This window comes from Anticarsia gemmatalis, chromosome 30, assembly GCF_050436995.1.
Source record: "Anticarsia gemmatalis isolate Benzon Research Colony breed Stoneville strain chromosome 30, ilAntGemm2 primary, whole genome shotgun sequence".
Classification (NCBI taxonomy): Eukaryota; Metazoa; Arthropoda; class Insecta; order Lepidoptera; family Erebidae; genus Anticarsia; species Anticarsia gemmatalis.
Window position 1 is genome coordinate 4192631 of NC_134774.1, and position 18185 is coordinate 4210815.

General features: G+C 36.4%; 2 protein-coding genes and 1 long non-coding RNA gene across 3 annotated transcripts; 2 read left to right on the plus strand and 1 right to left on the minus strand.

The window, feature by feature from the left end:
* Nucleotides 1-1348: 1348 nt before the first annotated feature.
* Nucleotides 1349-4360, minus strand: Pisd (phosphatidylserine decarboxylase). The gene has a single exon (XM_076133512.1). The coding sequence runs from the start codon at nt 4213-4215 to the stop codon at nt 3076-3078; it is 1140 nt and encodes a 379-aa protein (XP_075989627.1). The 5' UTR covers nt 4216-4360; the 3' UTR covers nt 1349-3075.
* Nucleotides 4361-4960: 600 nt separating this feature from the next.
* Nucleotides 4961-10797, plus strand: LOC142985573 (uncharacterized). Its single transcript, XM_076133815.1, has 2 exons — nt 4961-6514; nt 7521-10797. Exons 1-2 carry the CDS (start codon nt 5081-5083, stop codon nt 7911-7913), a joined length of 1827 nt encoding a protein of 608 aa, XP_075989930.1. The 5' UTR covers nt 4961-5080; the 3' UTR covers nt 7914-10797.
* A 5879-nt stretch (nt 10798-16676) lies between these two features.
* LOC142985636 (uncharacterized) lies at nt 16677-17945 on the plus strand. Its single transcript, XR_012960218.1, has 2 exons — nt 16677-16755; nt 17710-17945. It is a non-coding gene; the product is annotated as an uncharacterized LOC142985636 (long non-coding RNA).
* Nucleotides 17946-18185: the final 240 nt, after the last annotated feature.

Sequence of the window (18185 nt, forward strand, 5' to 3'; positions counted from 1 at the left end):
GTAAGATTTTTAGATGCCAAATGCGATAATAATTTAAATAATGGCGGTCCTGTATGTCAAGATGTATGTATGTGAATGAAGCAAGGGAAGTTTGTAAGGATTGTACCAAGTGGCGTTCTATTGTCTCTGCCTACTTCTATTAGAAAAAGGCGCGAAAAACATGGGATTAACATTGTTAATGGCGAAACGCGAACTTTATGCACCTCTGCCCACACCTTCGGGTATAACAGGCGTGATATTATGTATGTATGTATGTATATATTTATGTATGTATGTATCTATCTATTAAACTCAAAGGTGACTGACTGAGTGACTGAATGACTGACATAGTGATCTATCAACGCACAGCCCAAACCACTGGACGGATCGGGCTGAAATTTGTCATGCAGGTAGATGTTAAGACACAGGCATCCGCTAAGAAAGGATTTTGATAAATTCCACCCCTAAGGGGATAGAATAGGGGATGAAAGTTTGTATGAAAATTCTGTTCTAGTCACAAACCACGCGGACGAAGCCACGGGCCGAAGCTAGTGTTTGTATGTACACAGCGTAATATTGCAACATTTTAATATCAATAATGTAGGTACGTGCATAACTGGGAACAGTTAGTCATTCTCTTAAAATAGAATTTAGCGGGAAAACTCCATTATTGATGGTTATAAAATAAACATAGATAGTAATTTTGTAAATTGTGATTTCGTAAGAATAATGTTATCATCATCAGTTTAGTCTTTTACTCCAACTATGTTGGAGTCAGCTTCCAGTCTCACCGGATGCAGCTCAATACCAGTATTTTACATGGAACTACAATCGAACCTCCACAACGCAGTTACCTGGGTTATAACACGATACCCTTCGGTAAGACTGGTTGTCAGACTTTCAAGCTTCTGACTACTGTTAACGACTGTCAATGATCTTTGAAAATTACAACCCACAATTTAACGTGCCTTCCGAATTACAAAGAAACTCGGTATGTATAATATGGTCACCCATCCACTGGCAAACCTCGGTAAGAGTAGCTTAACCTGGGAGGTCGATCTGCGCGGCTATTGTTACTTACGACTCGTGAATTAGTCATTGTTTAAAATAGAATTTAGCGGGAAATGTCGATTATTGATGGTTTCAATATAAACATAGGAGTAATTTGATAAATTTAGCTTTCGTATTAATAGTGTAAACTAAAATTAGTGTTTTGTAAACATTATTACGATACCTTCGAAGTATAATGAGTCATGTAACAAATTTTGGTATTCTATTATTTTTACTATTTTTTACTAATATTATAAATCTGAAGAGTTTGTTTGTTTGAACGCGCTAATCTTAGGAACTACTGCTTTGAATTGAAAAATTCTTTGTGTGTTGAATAGACCATTTATCGTGGAAGGCTATAGGCTATATATCATCACGCTAGAATCAACAAGAGCCGAGTATCAGTAAAAAAGTAAAAAAACGGGGAAAATTATGACCCTTTCTGTCTTATGTGACGCAAGCGAAGTTGCACGGGTCAGCTAGTTTTTATATAAACATACATAATTAACCATGACTGATTCTTTGTCCAGGATTAGACCTGGTGTCCTACAAAGACTTACTTTCTCAATAAGTAATTTACACATGATTATGATGGATACATGAAAATTTAATAATGTCATATTGAAATGAAATATTATTTATCGAAATTGGGGCCTAATCTATACTAATATTATAAAGCTGAAGAGTTTGTTTGTTTGTTTGTTTGTTTGTTTGTTTGAACACGCTAATCTCAGGAACTACAGGTCCGATTTGATTTGTTTTTTCAGTGTAAGATAGCCCATTTATCGAGGAAGGCTATAGGCTATATAACATCACGCTACGGTCATTAGAAGCTGAGTAGCAACGGAAATGTTACAAAAACGGGGAAAATTTATCTTAGGTGACGCAAGCGAAGTTGCGCGGGTCAGCTAGTAGCCTATATTTTACCAAAGGTCCATAAACAAAAATTGGGTAAAACAACCTTAGTGCTGACATTCTATAGATGGGTGGCCGTATAACAGTATTTGAGCTGAGTGTCTCTGTAATTTGGAGGGCATGTAAATGGTCAGTCCTGGTTGTTGTCAATTAATATTGTAGTCAAGTCATGTTAAAGGCTTGAACAACTTTGACACTAGGTTGACCACTAACCATATGATGAAACATGATGAATGAATGGGGCATCACATAGGAACATAAAATACTGGTATGACTAATAGAGTAGTTGACTATTTGACAATCATCTGCAGTATAAATATACATGTAAATTACATTTTTAATTCTAAATTTTACATGTTTCTGCCAACCGAAAACCTTGCATGCAAGACTCTTTTCTAAGTTGGTGGATATTGCATTGATTTTATCCTAGTACAGGCTCCCAAACTTATATGTAGTGTATAATCAAATTATAAGACGTAAGTATTTGAATATGTCAGTTTACAGGAAAATAACATTATTATTTTTTTTAATTTGCTTGATTTTCCCAGATGGGAACCTTGTATACAAGACTCTCTACTAGTTGATGAACTATATGCAAAAGTTTTGACTGAAAAGGGCACTATGTGACCACAATATACAGTTTACGGTAGTTACAAAAAGAATTCCAGTGTTATAACTTAGTATAGAGCCATAGCAAGCATGATTTATCTAAATAATCATAAATAATTCTGTGTATTTCCAAAATAAAGTATCAGTATCAAACAGGTCACCGTCAGCTGTATAAGCTGAGTCACTGATGTTCTACATTCTGAATGTTGTATACCTCCAGCTGCGAACCTTGCGTACAAGACTCTCTACTAATTTCATACTGATGATAATGTACAGTTTAGTGTGGCCATAAACAAATATACCTATTGCAGAAATGATTGTTTTGTTTTAAAGGAAAATATTATAGTTTTATAACACTTACATAGGAAATATCAGTGTGTCATTGTATCATTGCATACAGTATCAATTATGAACGATTCAGTGACGATGTGGTTTAAAAGCTTACACTATTTATATTAGCAAAGAAAACATGTACAATAGGAGTCCCATTTGGGCTATTTGGACTAACGTACTAGTATCTAGTCACCTAGACTGTGACCGAGATGCTTGCGATAAAGACTGGCCCATTAGAACCTTTTCACCGGACTGCATATCAAACTTAAAGTCTTTAGGGGCTTCAAACAACAGTATTATCGTACTACCCATATTAAATTGACCGAACAACTCTCCCTTCTTCAACGGAACTGCACCGAGTTCCATCTCGTTAATCCTGTTACGTTTACCTTTAGTATTTGTTCGTAGATCTGGATCGTTGTAAATTTCTATTGATCCAACGTTCGTTGCACCAACTGCTGTCATGCTGAAGAAACCGTGCTTCCATTCACCGACGTACACAGCTCGTTCGTTGATGGTGAATAGACCAGGTATGAGTCTTGCTAGCCAGGGATTCACCGATAACAATTTACCAGAAAAATGTCTTCGGAATGTAGCCGTCCAGTCACACGGAGAATGGAAGCGATGATAATCACCCGGTGCTAAATATATTATACATTGGTGTAATACATTCTCTTTGTTAGTAAGCAAAGAGTCGTAATAATTGTCGTCTTTTTTCTTCGACCATTTATTTTCGCCGAGAAACTCTTCTAAACTGTACGTCACGCCTTTAACTTGCTCTATCTTGTCTGTGTCTGCCGTTCCACAGTTTAAAACTACACCATCACACGGAGAAACACACGGAGCAGGCGATATGTATCTCACACCGTCCTTCAACGCTCTCGTAAAGAATGCTGACAAACTTTTGTAGTATTTCAAATCAGGAACTGCCGCCTCATCCAAATTTACGTTGAACATACGCACATAAGTTCCGTATACGAAGCTTCGTAACGATGTTGGCAGCTCACAAGCCGCTATACGGCCCCACAAACGACTGGTCACACGGAACGGAAACATTTCGTAAAATAAAATCTCCACTTTCGACACTTCATAGTTAATGCTCGCGCGGATATAACACCAGCCGACGTAAATAGCACTACCGAGAGGCACCCACCTAGTAATTATAGATCTAAAACTCATCCATTTATTTTTCTGTAGCTGAGCGCTCTTTGTTTGGTTCGAATTGTGCAAAGTCGATGTATGGCGAAACGGCCTATGAGGCCTTAGTTTTTGTCTGAACATCGGATTTATCACTGGAAGGCAGCTCCTTATACGAGTCGGTGGGAACATTGCTGTATAACGCACTGAGTGCTGTTTTAAAAATAATTTGTTTACGTAAAAACACGCGAATTGATTATTTTGCGTGTTAGCCACAAGCACAATAGATTAAGTAGGTACTTATGTACCGGATAAGAAAAATCAAATTAGATAAACAGTTTTACTACTGTTATGTAATTCTGTTCGTATTTCGGCCAGGATTCTAGCCTTTATTAGAACGAAATAAATGCTTTTATGGCATAAAGGATTTCAATGTTATATTGACATTTGTAGTGATATTGTACAGGTACGTTTTGAAACTCAAATCCGTAAATTCATACGTTAAAAAAGTTTGTGCAAATTTTGAAGTAAAATCGTGTATTCAGTAATTGAAATAGAAACTTACTATTATTACTTTCTGAATATTTTCTTTAAATATATATTTTTATTTCTTTTAAGAAATAAACCAATTAAAATAAACTTCGATGACATAATCTTAATATCTTGTATGGTTTTTGAACGCGTCTCCCACAGATTACATGAATACACAGACAAGAAAAAATGTTCCGTTTAGAATCATATCGGTTTTTTATGAGGCTACTTTACAATAATTGAATGAATTGATTAAAATACAATAAGCATTTGGAATTATATGCTTGTATTTAATCATAATAAATTATTATTTACCTTAATTTACCTGTAAAGCCGATATTAAAAATGCAAAAGTATTTCCGGCAACAACCGGTTATATTATTGACAGTTGAAGAATGATGGCGATTGGCCACCACTGCATTACATCTTTGTTTTAGCATGACATATCGCCTTGTTGACATTTTTAGTAATATCTTTAGTTTTTTCTTTTTCTTATTTTATTTTCCCGCGGTATTGGTTTTCTCTGATGTCCACGAGCGATGGAGTTAAAAAAGAACCAGACGTTCCAATTGACGACTCATTGGAAGTGGGCGAAAGACGAGAATCGTCGGAAAGTGGTGAAAATATCCCGCTGGAAGGATTCCGAGGGTTCGAGAAGGTGCCTCGAGTTGTAGTCCAGCGTTATGACATAACACCTTATTTACATACAGTTAAAAATCATACATTGAATGAAAAAATAGGTAAAACGGGCGCCAAAATTAATTCCGTTCATTCATCTCGCCTGAGTCAGATTTGTTTAGTTCAACTCGCTAAGCAGGACTTGAAGAAGTTGCAGCAAGCGGTTCTGGCTCGGCGGGAGCGCCAGACATCCTCAGACTCAGGCAGCGATCAAGAAAACATCGGCATGACGAATATTAAATGTAAAATCTGCGAAAAGGTTTACTCAAGCGAAAAAAAGTTGTTAAAACATCAAGAAAATAAACATATGATAATATATAAGCCTAATAATAAGCCGCAGAAGCGCGTATCGTTCTCAGACCACGTAATAATCCATGAAGTGAAAGAATATCATAAATGTCGAAAATGTACTAAAATATTTGAGACATACAAATTTTTAAAAACACATATGAAATTGTTGCATAAGAAGCGGAAATGCTACATATGTAATTATTGTAACAAGAGCTTTGCTGATCGTACGTTTTTTAAAGTACATATACGGTTACATTGTGACATATGCGGTTTATGGTTACCGAATAAGCTACAATATGCTGAACATAGACGCAATATATGTCGAACTATGAAACTACACAAATGTAAAACTTGCAATGACTCTTATTTTAAGTTCATGGACCTGAAAGACCACAGCTATGACCATGTAAGTACATGTTTTGTCTGCGATATATGCAAAGACCAATTAAAAACTAAATGTGAACTCGCACATCACATATCATTCCTACATTCAAATGATAGACCCACTTCGTTATATGGAATGCGGGCTCTAGGTAACGAGAGACTATATTTATGTAATTTCTGCGACGAGAGCTCAGTTGAACGAGAAGTTATAGAAAGTCATGTATCCTTACTACCAGATTTGACAAACAAAGCCATGACGGGGTACAAAGACTACTATTTCTGCGATCAATGCATGAAAAAGTTTGATACAGAGACGACAATGTTGCAGCATAAATGGACTCACTTTTTGAAAACAAGTGACAATTCTCAAATACGGGAAAAGAGAGCTAAGAAAAAGATAAAGACTACGTTCAGAAATGGTGAAGTTATACCGGAGTACATGAAACCTATTGTTGTATTGGAACCGTTAAGGATTGGAGGGAAAATCTTAACGGACATGATTTCAAGTGTGGACGTGAAAACCATAGATGTTAATAATGGAGAGATTAAGAAAGCTATTGTTGATCCGAAGAGTAAAAAGACTATTTTATCTAAACATCAGTGTCAGGTATGTTGTTTATTTAAATACTGGTTGCTGGCGGCACTGCTTGATTTTTTAATGTAATGTGTTTAATTAAAATTTAATGAGTGGTGATCTCAAGGCCTTACCCCTCCCTTATTATGGGAGGAGACCCTTGCCCAGCAGTGGGACAGTAAGGGGAAGTTTTTATACTTTAGTTACTAAAGTAAGTAAATGGGGCAATGATAGCCGATTGGCCTAAACACGCACCTCCCACACAAGTGGTGCCTATCACATATCTCAGTTAACAACTATTTGAAAGCTACTACCCTGTACATTGTTTTCTCCCATATATTGCAATTATAACCATAATGCGTAAAAGCAGCAATGTACTGAATAGTGACCAACAATTTTTCGTACACTAGTTGTCAATTGAAATACGTGATATCTCCGTTGAGGTAAACGTAACTTGGAAAAGTCATTGGTGTGTGCAATGATTTTTCCAAGTTATGTGTAGCACTGATTGAAATAGATTTTTTGCCCTATTATGCAAATATGTATAACATTTTTACTTAGTTTATGCTATGCGTTTCTGCACTGCTATATTGTCCTATTAACATCTCATTGTCCGTTTACTGTACAAGCTCTGCTTGAATTAAATGATCATGTACAGTCTGTAAGTTGTCCAAAAAATATTTATATTTATTTACTAGCTGACCCGCGCAACTTTGCTTCCGTCACATAAGAGAGAATGGGTCGTAATTATACCCCTTTTTGTAACATTTTTACTGGTACTCTGCTCCTATTTGTCGTAGCCTTTCTCGATGAATGGGCTATCTAACACTGAAAGAATTTTTCAAATCGGACCAGTAGTTACTGACATTAGCGCGTTCAACCAAATTAAAAAATTATATAATATTATTTATTTCTTTACCGATGCGATTTCGTATACATGCACTACCAAAGTGCTATAAAGGCAATCAAAATATAGTAAACTGTATCTTTCATATAAAACATTGTAACAATACTAACATATTACTAACTCTCATTTCAGACCTGCGGCAAATACTACTCAACGAGCTACTGCCTAAACCGTCACATTGAAACCCTTCACTTGGACTACAACACCCTCCGCTGCAAAGTCTGCGAAGAAACATTTGTATGGCCTTCTTTACTGAAATCACACAAATGCATAAGACTTAACCACCCTGAAATGCCATTCGAAGACTCAAGACCTGAAATATACTTTGACAATCTACATGAAATCACCCAGAACGGCTTTGATATTGCTGAAAATGAGGACTACCTGAATTCAGTGGACTTTGAAATTCCTGCTCCAATTGTGGAGCTCACCGAATATGATAGTTTTAACAGTTCACAAAAATTAAATACGTTGAGTAACTTAGGTTATAAGTTAGTTATGCATGAAGTACCGATTGAGTTTTAAAATGGTGTATTTTGTGTGTTAAATTGTGTGAGTTAAGACGTTTTTATAGTGAAGTGTTGTGAGTTACAGCGAGAGACATGAGACCGCGACTGTAAAGCCGGCGGTTCCTGTTTTACGATTACTGTCCCACTGCAGGACAAGGGTCTCCTCTCAAACGAGGGGGAGGGGTTAGGCCTTGAGTCCACCACGCTGGCCAAGTGCGGGTTGAGGACTTTGTATGCCCTCAATAAATGTATTAAACAAATTTCAGGCATGCAAGGTTTCTTCACGATATTTTCGTTCACTGTTAGAGCAAGTGATAATTATTTCTAATACACACATAATTAAAAGTCATAGGTGTGTTGCCTCGGGTTCGAACCTGCGACCACTTGCGTAGGTATTAACTTATACCACTCGGCTATCACTGCAGTCAAAAGTCAGTTCGAATATGCATTACTTAAAGCCAAGTTACTGTCGCGGTCTCATGATTCTATCGCGGCCTTTATATTGCGTTGTAAAATAATATGGCACTATAACTGTAAGAACTGTAAAATATATGTACATCTATTTCAGCCCTTAAATTAAAGGCTTGTATCAATAATATAAGAATAACAGTCTTGCTTTACTCAGGCCATTTCAAACGTGCATTGTCAAGTCATTATATCGGAGTCTCTCGCTCACTACACATTAGCCATCTTCCCACACACGTTGTATCGCACGTTCCTAGTACGGTACAGTATAACGCTTGTGCTCTGAGAGAGCGATGTTCGCGGGCGCGGGGAGGTGAGCGCGGCAACAGCTCTTTGCTTTCTCCTTACACGAGCGATTGTTGTTTCATGCGCGATACAGTGTGTGTTAAGCTTTTGTCACATTCCAATGATTCTTTTGATTATGACGTAGCGAGCACGTTTGTAAAGGCCTGAGTATAATAAAATGTAGTGTTAGTTCTGAATAGTTATACAGTATTTTGTCACTTTCAAATCATCATCAGCCTAATCTTTCTTCCAACTATGTTGAAGTCGGTTTCCAATCGCAATCATGAATGGAGAAATCTCATGGCTTAGTAACAACAGGCGCACGAATCTCTCAGGTGAAGCTACGTTTGTCAAGATTGGTCTGTGGATGGGTGACCGTATTATACATACCGAGTTGCTCCGTGTTTCAGAAGGCACGCTAAATTGTTGGTTGTCATTTTCGTTAGTCAAAGTCAAATATTCTTTATTTCGTAAACTTTCACGAGTATTTGAAATCGTTAAATTATTTTTTATCTACCATCTTTGTCAGTCGTTACCAGTAGTTAGAAGCTTGAAAGTCTGACAACCAGTCTTACTGAGTATTGTGTTATAACTCAGGTAACTGTGTTGTGAAGGTCAGATAGACAGTCGCTCCATGTAAAATACTGGTATTTAGCTGTGTATGAGACTGGAAGCCGTCTCCAATATAGTTGGAAGAAAGGCTAGACTTATGATATTATGAAGACAAAACACTTTATAACTAATCAGAGCTTATACTATGTTTATTAGTAAAATAATAAGTATATTATGTATATTTTTAGTCATTAAAATAAGGTATAAATATTTACTTAGATCTGCAATCAGTTACATACATTTAGAAAATATTTTTTATTTAATTTTTATTATACATAAGGCGAATATTTTTTAATTTCAGAAATCAGGTTTGACAAGCTTACCAACAATTTTTTTTAATTCTTTTTCTTATTTTTTTTTTCTACTTAAGTAGTACATTACTACATAATACATTTACTAGTTGTATACGAACTGTATATATAAATAAAAAGTCGCTAATTTAGTACAGTCAACCAACTTGGGTAACTTTGAATCATTTGGTTAACATTGACAGTGGGAATTTAAACTAGTTTCCATTATTTTTTCATATGAAACCAACACAATTGATAAAAGTTTGCAAAACTAAAATAAACCTTTATCAATTGTGTTGGTTTCATATGAACAAAATAATGGAAACTTGTTCAAATTCCCACGTTCAATGTTACCTAAATGATTCAAAGTTACCCAGGTTGAACTTACATATTATAAATTTTTAATTCAGTACATATAAAATATTTATATAAGGTAACAATAGTAGTTTATATATCTGAATTTGTATACCGTTCCCATGTTTTTGTTACGCTATACAACTTTTTTTTATAGTTGATTTTTACATGTTAAAAATTGAGTTGATTAATATATGGAAAATAATTAAAATGCAAATAATTATGTTATAATACCTATGCAAGGAAACGCAATTGCAGGCCAGTGTGATCTGTGCCGAAACGTCAAGCAATTTAAATAAAGTAAGCGTATTATTTGTGCAAAATTTTCAAGTTTCTATTTCCAGTAATTTGGGCAGTCAGACAGACAGTCAGTCAATCAATCAATCAATAATCAATCAGACAGCCAGTCAGCCTTTTATACATATAGATAAATACATGCACTACCAGTGCGCTGGGAAGACGTGGGTTCGATTCCCACACGAAACAAATATTTGTGTGTTTCACAAATAGTTGTTTTGTGTCTGGTTGTACTTTGTGTCCGTTGTTTGTATGTTTGTAAAAGTCCCCGTGACAGAGCGAGTAAATAAATGCTATTAGGGTCCCACCTGGGTCTGGTTGTACTTTATGTCCGTTGTTTGTATGTTTGTAAAAGTCTCCGCGACACAAGAGCAATTTTAGTGCGGGAGTTGTCTTTATATAACAAATAAAAAATAATTTAGGTAAAAAAATACCTTAGAAAATATACTGTTGTAATTTTTTGCTCATGACGTTACAATTTTCGTTATTTGAAGTTAAAATGTTGTTTTACAATAGTTGTTTTTATATATTTTTTAAATTGATAATGTAAACTTTAATAAGTATGTAAAAATTATGTAGATTTTTAATATACATTTATGTAAGTAAAAGAGTCTTTTGTTTTATATTGATTTTCCTATTCTTGGGCCTCCTTCCGAAATAACTTTTTAACCCATTATTGTCCCACGGCTGGGCAAGGGTCTCCTCCCGTAATGAGGGAGGGGTTAGGCCTTGAGTCCACCACGCTGACAAAGTGCGGGGTGGGGACTGTTGGGGAATTTAAAAAAAAATTTAATACTATATTCAAAGATTTTAGATAAATGCTTTCGTGTACCGGGAAATCGAACTTGCTAATATGAAAAAATACAACTAATTAAAAACATTTCACCTTTCAGTGAATTAAGATATGTTCAATATTTCGGCTGTATGCCCTCCATGGCCCATTATATTTTCCACCCTGTATATTTTAAACCGCGCAAAGCCGGGGCTGGCTGCTAGTATGATATAAAACGATTTTACTTATAACTGCACGTTTGGCGCAGTGGTTTAAGCGGTCACCTCGCCGCAATAACCGTAGCGCCGCGTGTGGTGGGTTCAAATCCCACCCGGGACAAATCTTTGTGTGATGAGCACGAGTATTTGTTCTGAGCCTGGTTGTCAATTTATCTATATAAGTATATATTTAGAAGTATATAAGTACGTTTATCAGTTATTTGGTTACCATAGTACAAGATCTGCTTAGTTTGGAATCAAATGACCGTGTGTGAGTTGTCCAATAATATTTATTTATTTTATTTATTTATTTATCAAACGACTAAATACTACCACAGTCAGTTGGGGATAATGCTTATTTAATAAAATTTTCTGACTAAGCTTTATCAAGAAGTACGAGGAAAAAAACAATTTTAAAACTCCTATTATATCATTGTGCTATATAATATTATTATAGTCGGACAACTCAATAGGGAGCCTTCACAATCACATGTACGATATATTAAGATTCTATAATAATACAATTGGGTAGTTGACTGTGTTTACGAAAAATTATTAAACTTGTACTCGTAAAAGGTTCGTCTAAAATGTTACGCTATGTATTTTTTTCGTAAATAATGTTGAAATTGTAATGATTATAAACTGAAACATTTTAACTCGTTTGATACCAAGGAAATACGAAACTGACGTCACTTTGCCGATTTTTTACACAAAAATTAGTTTTTGATAGTTTTCATATCAAAAATAATCATAAAGAAGTAGTTGATTTGGCTTATAGCTTAGTCTTTCTTCCAACTATGTTGGAGTCAGCTTTCAGTCTCACCGGATGCAGCTGAATAGATACCAGTATGTTACATATAGCGACTGTCTATCTGACCTCCACAACACTGTTATAACACGATATCTTTCGGTAGGACTGGTTGTCAGACTTTCAAGCTTCTGACTACTGTTAAAGACTGTCAAAGATCTTTGGAAATGACAGACGACAGGTAATTCGACTCATAGTTATCTACCCTATTGCCTGCCTCAGCGGCGCGGTCGGTAGTGTATCCGTCAGTAACATCAGCTCGACGAACCTCACATATAAGGCTGATAAACTGTTGCACTATAGTCCAGTCTTGTATGCAAGGTTCGCGGCTGGAGGTATACAACATACAGAATGTATAACATCAGTGACTCGACTTATACAGCTGACGGTGACCTGTTTGATACAGATACTTTATTTAAGAAATACATAGAATTATTAATTGTTAACTAGTTAAATCCTGATTGCCAAGGCACCCTACTAAGTTGTTGAACTGGAATCTCGATCATTCTACGTATTTCCAAGTATCTGATTTTCCTGTAATCGAAGGTAAAGGATAAAGGTATTTAAATTATAACTAAATAATATTAATTTTGCAAACATATGATACATATTTTATTTCAAGTTCCAGGGGCGGATTCAGGTTTTTCGGGGCCCAGCAAAACAGAAACGGGCCCCTAATCCAACTTTATTCGAAAACAAACTACTACCACTAAAACGCATAAAATTTCGTGATTTCGAATTGACTGCCTCCGTGGCGCAGTGGTTTAGGTCACCACGCCGATACCCCTGCATCGGGAGGTCGTGGGTTCGATTCCCACACGGAACAATTATTTGTGCGATCCACAAATAATTGTTTCGGGTCTGGTTGTGCTTTGTGTCCGTTGTTTGTATGTTTGTAAAAGTCCCCGCGACACAAGAGCAATCCTTAGTGCGGGAGTTGTCTTTTTAAAAACAAACAAAACAAAACAAACAAACAAACCTTGCATTCCTAATAGTTGTTTTTAAAGATTTCAATTTCTTGAAGGCATGCAAAGTCCCCAACCCGCTTGGTTAGCGTGGTGTACCGTAGTACTAACCTAAGAGATGACACTAAAACTACGTAGATAGAACTCCGACATAAAGCACAAAGTATTAGTGCAAAATACACGTACTTAATTGAAATATGGCTGGTTTGTTTTGTTTGTCGTATGGTTAGTGGTCAACCTAGTGTCAAAGTTGTTCAAGCCGCCCGAAGGCCTTTGACGTCGCTTAACGACTGTTATCTTTTTGACAACAACCGGGACCGACTTTTTACGTGCCCTCCGAAGCAGACGCCCAGTTCAAATACCACTATGCGGTCACCCATCTATGGAATGACCGCACTAATGATTGCTTAACCCACAGATCGTTTACCGACCGGTGAGCGCAACTGGCTATGGGCGCCTCAAAATATGACTAAGTAGTCATTTTAATTTATAATAGTCGTTTATTCCTTTTCATATTTTAGTTTAAACTAGCTGACCCGCGCAACTTCGCTTGCGTCACATAAGAGAGAATGCAGGATCATAATTTTCCCCGTTTTTGTAACATTTTTCGTTGCTACTCCGCTCCTAATGGCCGCAGCGTGATGTTATATAGCCTATAACCTTCCTCGATAAATGGGCTATCTAACACTGAAAGAATTTTTCAAATCGGATCGGTAGATCCTGAGATTAGCGCGTTCAAACAAACAAACAAACAAACTCTTCAGCTTTATTATATTAGTATAGATGACATCGGCTGAGTTTGGCGACAGCCATCTTCATTGAAATATTATGATATGCCCTTTCCTCTTATGTTAGTTATTCCGTGCGTGGCTTATTGCCTACTAGCTGACCCGCTCAACTTCGCTTGCGTCCAATAAGAGAGAATGGGTGAAATTTTACCCCGTTTTTGTAACATTAATTTCTGGTACTCTGCTCCTTTTGGTCGCAGCGTGATGATATATAGCCTATGTCCTTTCTCGGGTATCAAAATATCTCCATACCAAATTTCATGCAAATTGGTTCAGTATAGTTTAGGCCTGATTGAGTAGCAGACAGACAGAGTTACTTTCGCATTTATAATATTAGTATGGATGTGGCACTTCCCGGAAGTGTGGTCGCTGCTCTAAAAAAGAGTTTAGAATTTCAGAGGCCCGCAGAATTGAAGGCTTCTAAACAGTCCGTCACTGTACAGTTATAGGAAAACTTGGCTAAGAGGATATTGTATTAATAAACATTAATATACAATCTATTTCTGGAATATCACAGTATTTGTCGACGAGAGTTGCAGAACGCACGCGCGGTTTTAACCAGGTACGTTTATATCTTTTCATGTCACAATGTTAGTTACCCTACTCCTCCGAAACGGCTTGAAATTTTGTGAGCATATTGACTAGCATTTTACGGCATTTTAAGGTAAAATGAGTGTTCGCGTTTATTCCCGTATTCTATTACACATATTGAGTAGGTCTGAGAATCGGCCAATCTATTTTTCAAACCCCTAAGTGACACAATTTTTTTTATTTAAGTGGCAAAACAACGTTTGCCTTATAACTCAAAGGTGACTGACTGACATAGTGATCTATCAACGCACAGCACAAACCACTGGACGGATCGGGCTGAAATTTGCCATGCAAGTAGATGTTATGACGTAGGCATCCGCTAAGAAAGGATTTTCGTCAATTCTACCCCCAAGGTGATAAAATAGGGGATGAAAGTTTGTATGAAAATTCCTAAGTCACAAACCACGCGGACGAAGTCGCGGGCAAATGCTACTGGTTATAATGTAGGCGCCCATAGCCAGTTGCGCTCACCGGTTGGTAAACGATCTGCGGGTTAAGCAACCGTTGGCGCGGTCATTCCATAGATGGGTGACCGCATAGTGGTATTTGAGCTGGGCGTCTCCGTGCTTCGGAAGCCACGTTAAAAGTCGGTCCCGGCTGTTGTAACTAAGATAACAGTCGTTAAGCCACGTCAAAGGTCTCTCGGGCGGCTTGAACAACTTTGACACTAGGTTGACCACTAACCATACGACAAACAACAACTATATAATGTGTAGAATAGGTTTAAAGAATATTTATTCTCAAAAGAACAGTTAGAGTTCACTGACATGAGAAAAATAAAATAAAATAGTAAATGTTTACAATGCAAGTATTGAAAAAATCCTATTTAAATCATTATTTTGTTTGTCAACAGGCACCAGAAATGCATTTAGGACCCACCATATTGTTCATATTGATCATTGCTGGCATTTTCGAAGTACAATGCAAGAACAAGGCTGGCACAGACGAACTCTTGGCCGAAGTTCATAGGATTATAAAGATTCATACTCATAATGATAACGACCAAGGCGGCGATGCTACAGGCGCAAAAATATGTCCGGACGGCGAGAAAATGGTGAAAGGACGATGCTTTCCATCAAAAGACTACGATTATAAATAAAATAATATATTTAAAAACTAAACGAGCATTTTTATTACACTAGTAGTCGCCCAGTAGTCTAAATTCGACTATATACTAAAAAGTATGAAAAAAAAGTATATAAAGGCTTAAATTTTTATTTTAATTATAGTTATTATTTCCTCTTGTGTTAGTTATTCCGTGCTATTATGTATAAACATGTAGTATATGACATATTTAGAATTATCAATACTAATATTATAATCAATACTATACTAATATTATAAAGCTGAAGAGTTTGTTTGTTTGAACGCGCTAATCTCAGGAACTACTGGTCCGATTTGAAAAATTCTTTCAGTGTTACATAACCCATTTATCGAGGAAGGCTTTAGGCTATATAACATCACGCTACGGTCATTAGGAGCGGAGTAGCAACGAAAAATGTTACAAAAACGGGGAAAATTTTGACCCATTCTCTTAGGTGACGCAAGCGAAGTTGCGCGGGTCAGCTAGTCCTCAATAAATGTATTAAACAAATCTTAGGCATACATCACGATGTTTTCCTTTACCGTTATAACAAGTGATAATTATTTCTAATACACACATCACTTGAAAAGTCATTGGTGTGTTGCCTCGGGGAAAATACCGGAGACTCTTGTCAAGCAGTGGGATAATAGTTTAAATTATAACTTCCTTTTAGAACGGGGTAACGGGACATCCCAGTTTTAAGTACTTATTACCCTACTTATAATAAAACTAGCTGCTCTTCCTGGCTTCGCACGGGTGAACAAACAAACAATTTAGTAGTTTTTATTTTAAACGACAACTCCCGCACTAAGAATTTCTCTTGCGTCGCGGGGACTTTAACAAACATACAAACAACGGACACAAAGTAGGTACAGATCAGTAACAATATTATTAATTTGTGGATCGCACAAATATTTATTCCGTGTGGGAATCGAATCCTCCCGACGCAATGGTAATGGCGTGGCTACTGAAACCACTGCGCCACGGTGGTAGTTAAGTTTTAAAAGAGATCCTTTTACTTTCTTGCATTTAAAATAGCTTATATTAATCAGTGAAAAAGCATTATTTTGTTAACCAATCAATAAACTACTGAACAGAATTTTAACGAAATAGTACGCACAAGTTTTTTTTTTATAGAGAGAAATAAAAACAAGACGAAATGCGTGAGCAAAGCTGCGTGGGTCAGCTAGTATGGAAACAAAGATAATTTATTATAAAGTAAGGAAAAAAACATTTCTTAATATAAAACGTTTATTATTTAACTGTTCAGTGTAGCACAAACAAGACGTACTTACGTGTGTTAGGAAGGAAAACACGTAAAAAACATTTGTAAGTAACTATTATTATTTATTCCCCATTTTTTGTAACATTTTTCGTTGCTACTCCGCTCCTAATGACTGTAGCGTAATGTTATATAGCCTATAGCCTTCCTCGATAATTGGGCTATCTAACACTGAAAGATTTTTTTAAATCGGACCAGTAGTTCCTGAGATTAGCGCGTTCAAACAAACAAACAATCAAACAAACAAACAAACAAACAAACTATTCAGCTTTATAATATTAGTATAGATTTATAATATTAGTATAGATTAACTTATGCCCGCGATTTTCTAGAAAAATATTTCCTAGAGTAAAAATTAGTATCCTATGTGTTAACACAAGTTTCTGTCCAGTAGTTTTTGCATAACAGAGTAACAAACATACATCCATTCTTAGAAATTTTTGCTTTTATAATACTAGATTTTCCCCGCGATTTCCTCCGCATAAAAAGATTTGTCAGGCACAAACTTTCGTATTTATAATAGGTACTAACTTGTGCCCGCGATATTATCCGCATAATTATATTTTCAGAGGTGAAAATTATGATAGGTAGGTTACCTATTTTCTGTATCAAATTTTATTAAAAGTATTTTTTTTCGGTGTCTGTGGCGCGTATGCGACTGCCGCGCAAGGTTTTTTTTGGGTATGGCCAAAAAGTCCTTTCGGAGTTTCTCCGTTAAGAATTTCTCATATATCCTAGAGATAGGATGTTGAGGTCGCGTCGTATCTAGATCTCCGTGTTTTGAAGAGCCTTACCTCTCACTTTAGTCGTGTCGGTTATCCGTCCCACCGGACTATAAAGTTAAAAAGGAATAGAGAGTGTACTTGTATACCTATAAATTGTACACACTTGGACACTATAAACTAAGTCCTGCTCAGTTGGTTTCAATGAGACTGGCCGCCGTAGCCAAATATCGTCTAGGAAGTTTTCAATTTACTTACCATATCCTTTTTTTTCAACAGGACATCACCATGCGCGCGATGTACATTTTTTTAATAATCACTGCCGCCGCCATTTTGAATGCGAATGCAGCCGACGATCCTTTACTAAAACAAGTTCATTACATCATGACGCCTCATATAAATAAAAATGATCAAGGAAAAGCTAGCGCGGCGATAATATGTCCTTCGGGACGTATTCAATATAATGGAAAATGCGATGAATTTCAAGATTTCGAATATTAAACACAATAAGTAATTTCCCGCCTTTTATTGTCATGACAACCATAGACTAAGGAAAGTTTCTTGTGTGACCGCCGGTTTCTGATGTACCTACATTTAACGGTAGTTTATCTATTCAATAGCGTTAAGTCATATAAAAAAAAACGCTATTGAATAGACAAACTACCGCTAAATGTACTCAGAACCCGGGGGTAAGTTGTCGGACTAACCCTTTTATATGAGTTTAAACGTTATTGAATGGAAAAATTACTTGTATT

What these genes read in the sequence shown, in the direction of transcription:
- Pisd (XM_076133512.1), bottom strand. Translation starts at nt 4,215, where the DNA reads ATGTTCCCACCGACTCGTATAAGGAGCTGCCTTCCAGTGATAAATCCG.
- LOC142985573 (XM_076133815.1), top strand. Translation starts at nt 5,081, where the DNA reads ATGTCCACGAGCGATGGAGTTAAAAAAGAACCAGACGTTCCAATTGAC. An exon ending in TATCTAAACATCAGTGTCAG is followed by an intron (nt 6,515 to 7,520) that starts GTATGTTGTTTA and finishes CTCTCATTTCAG; the next exon opens with ACCTGCGGCAAATACTACTC.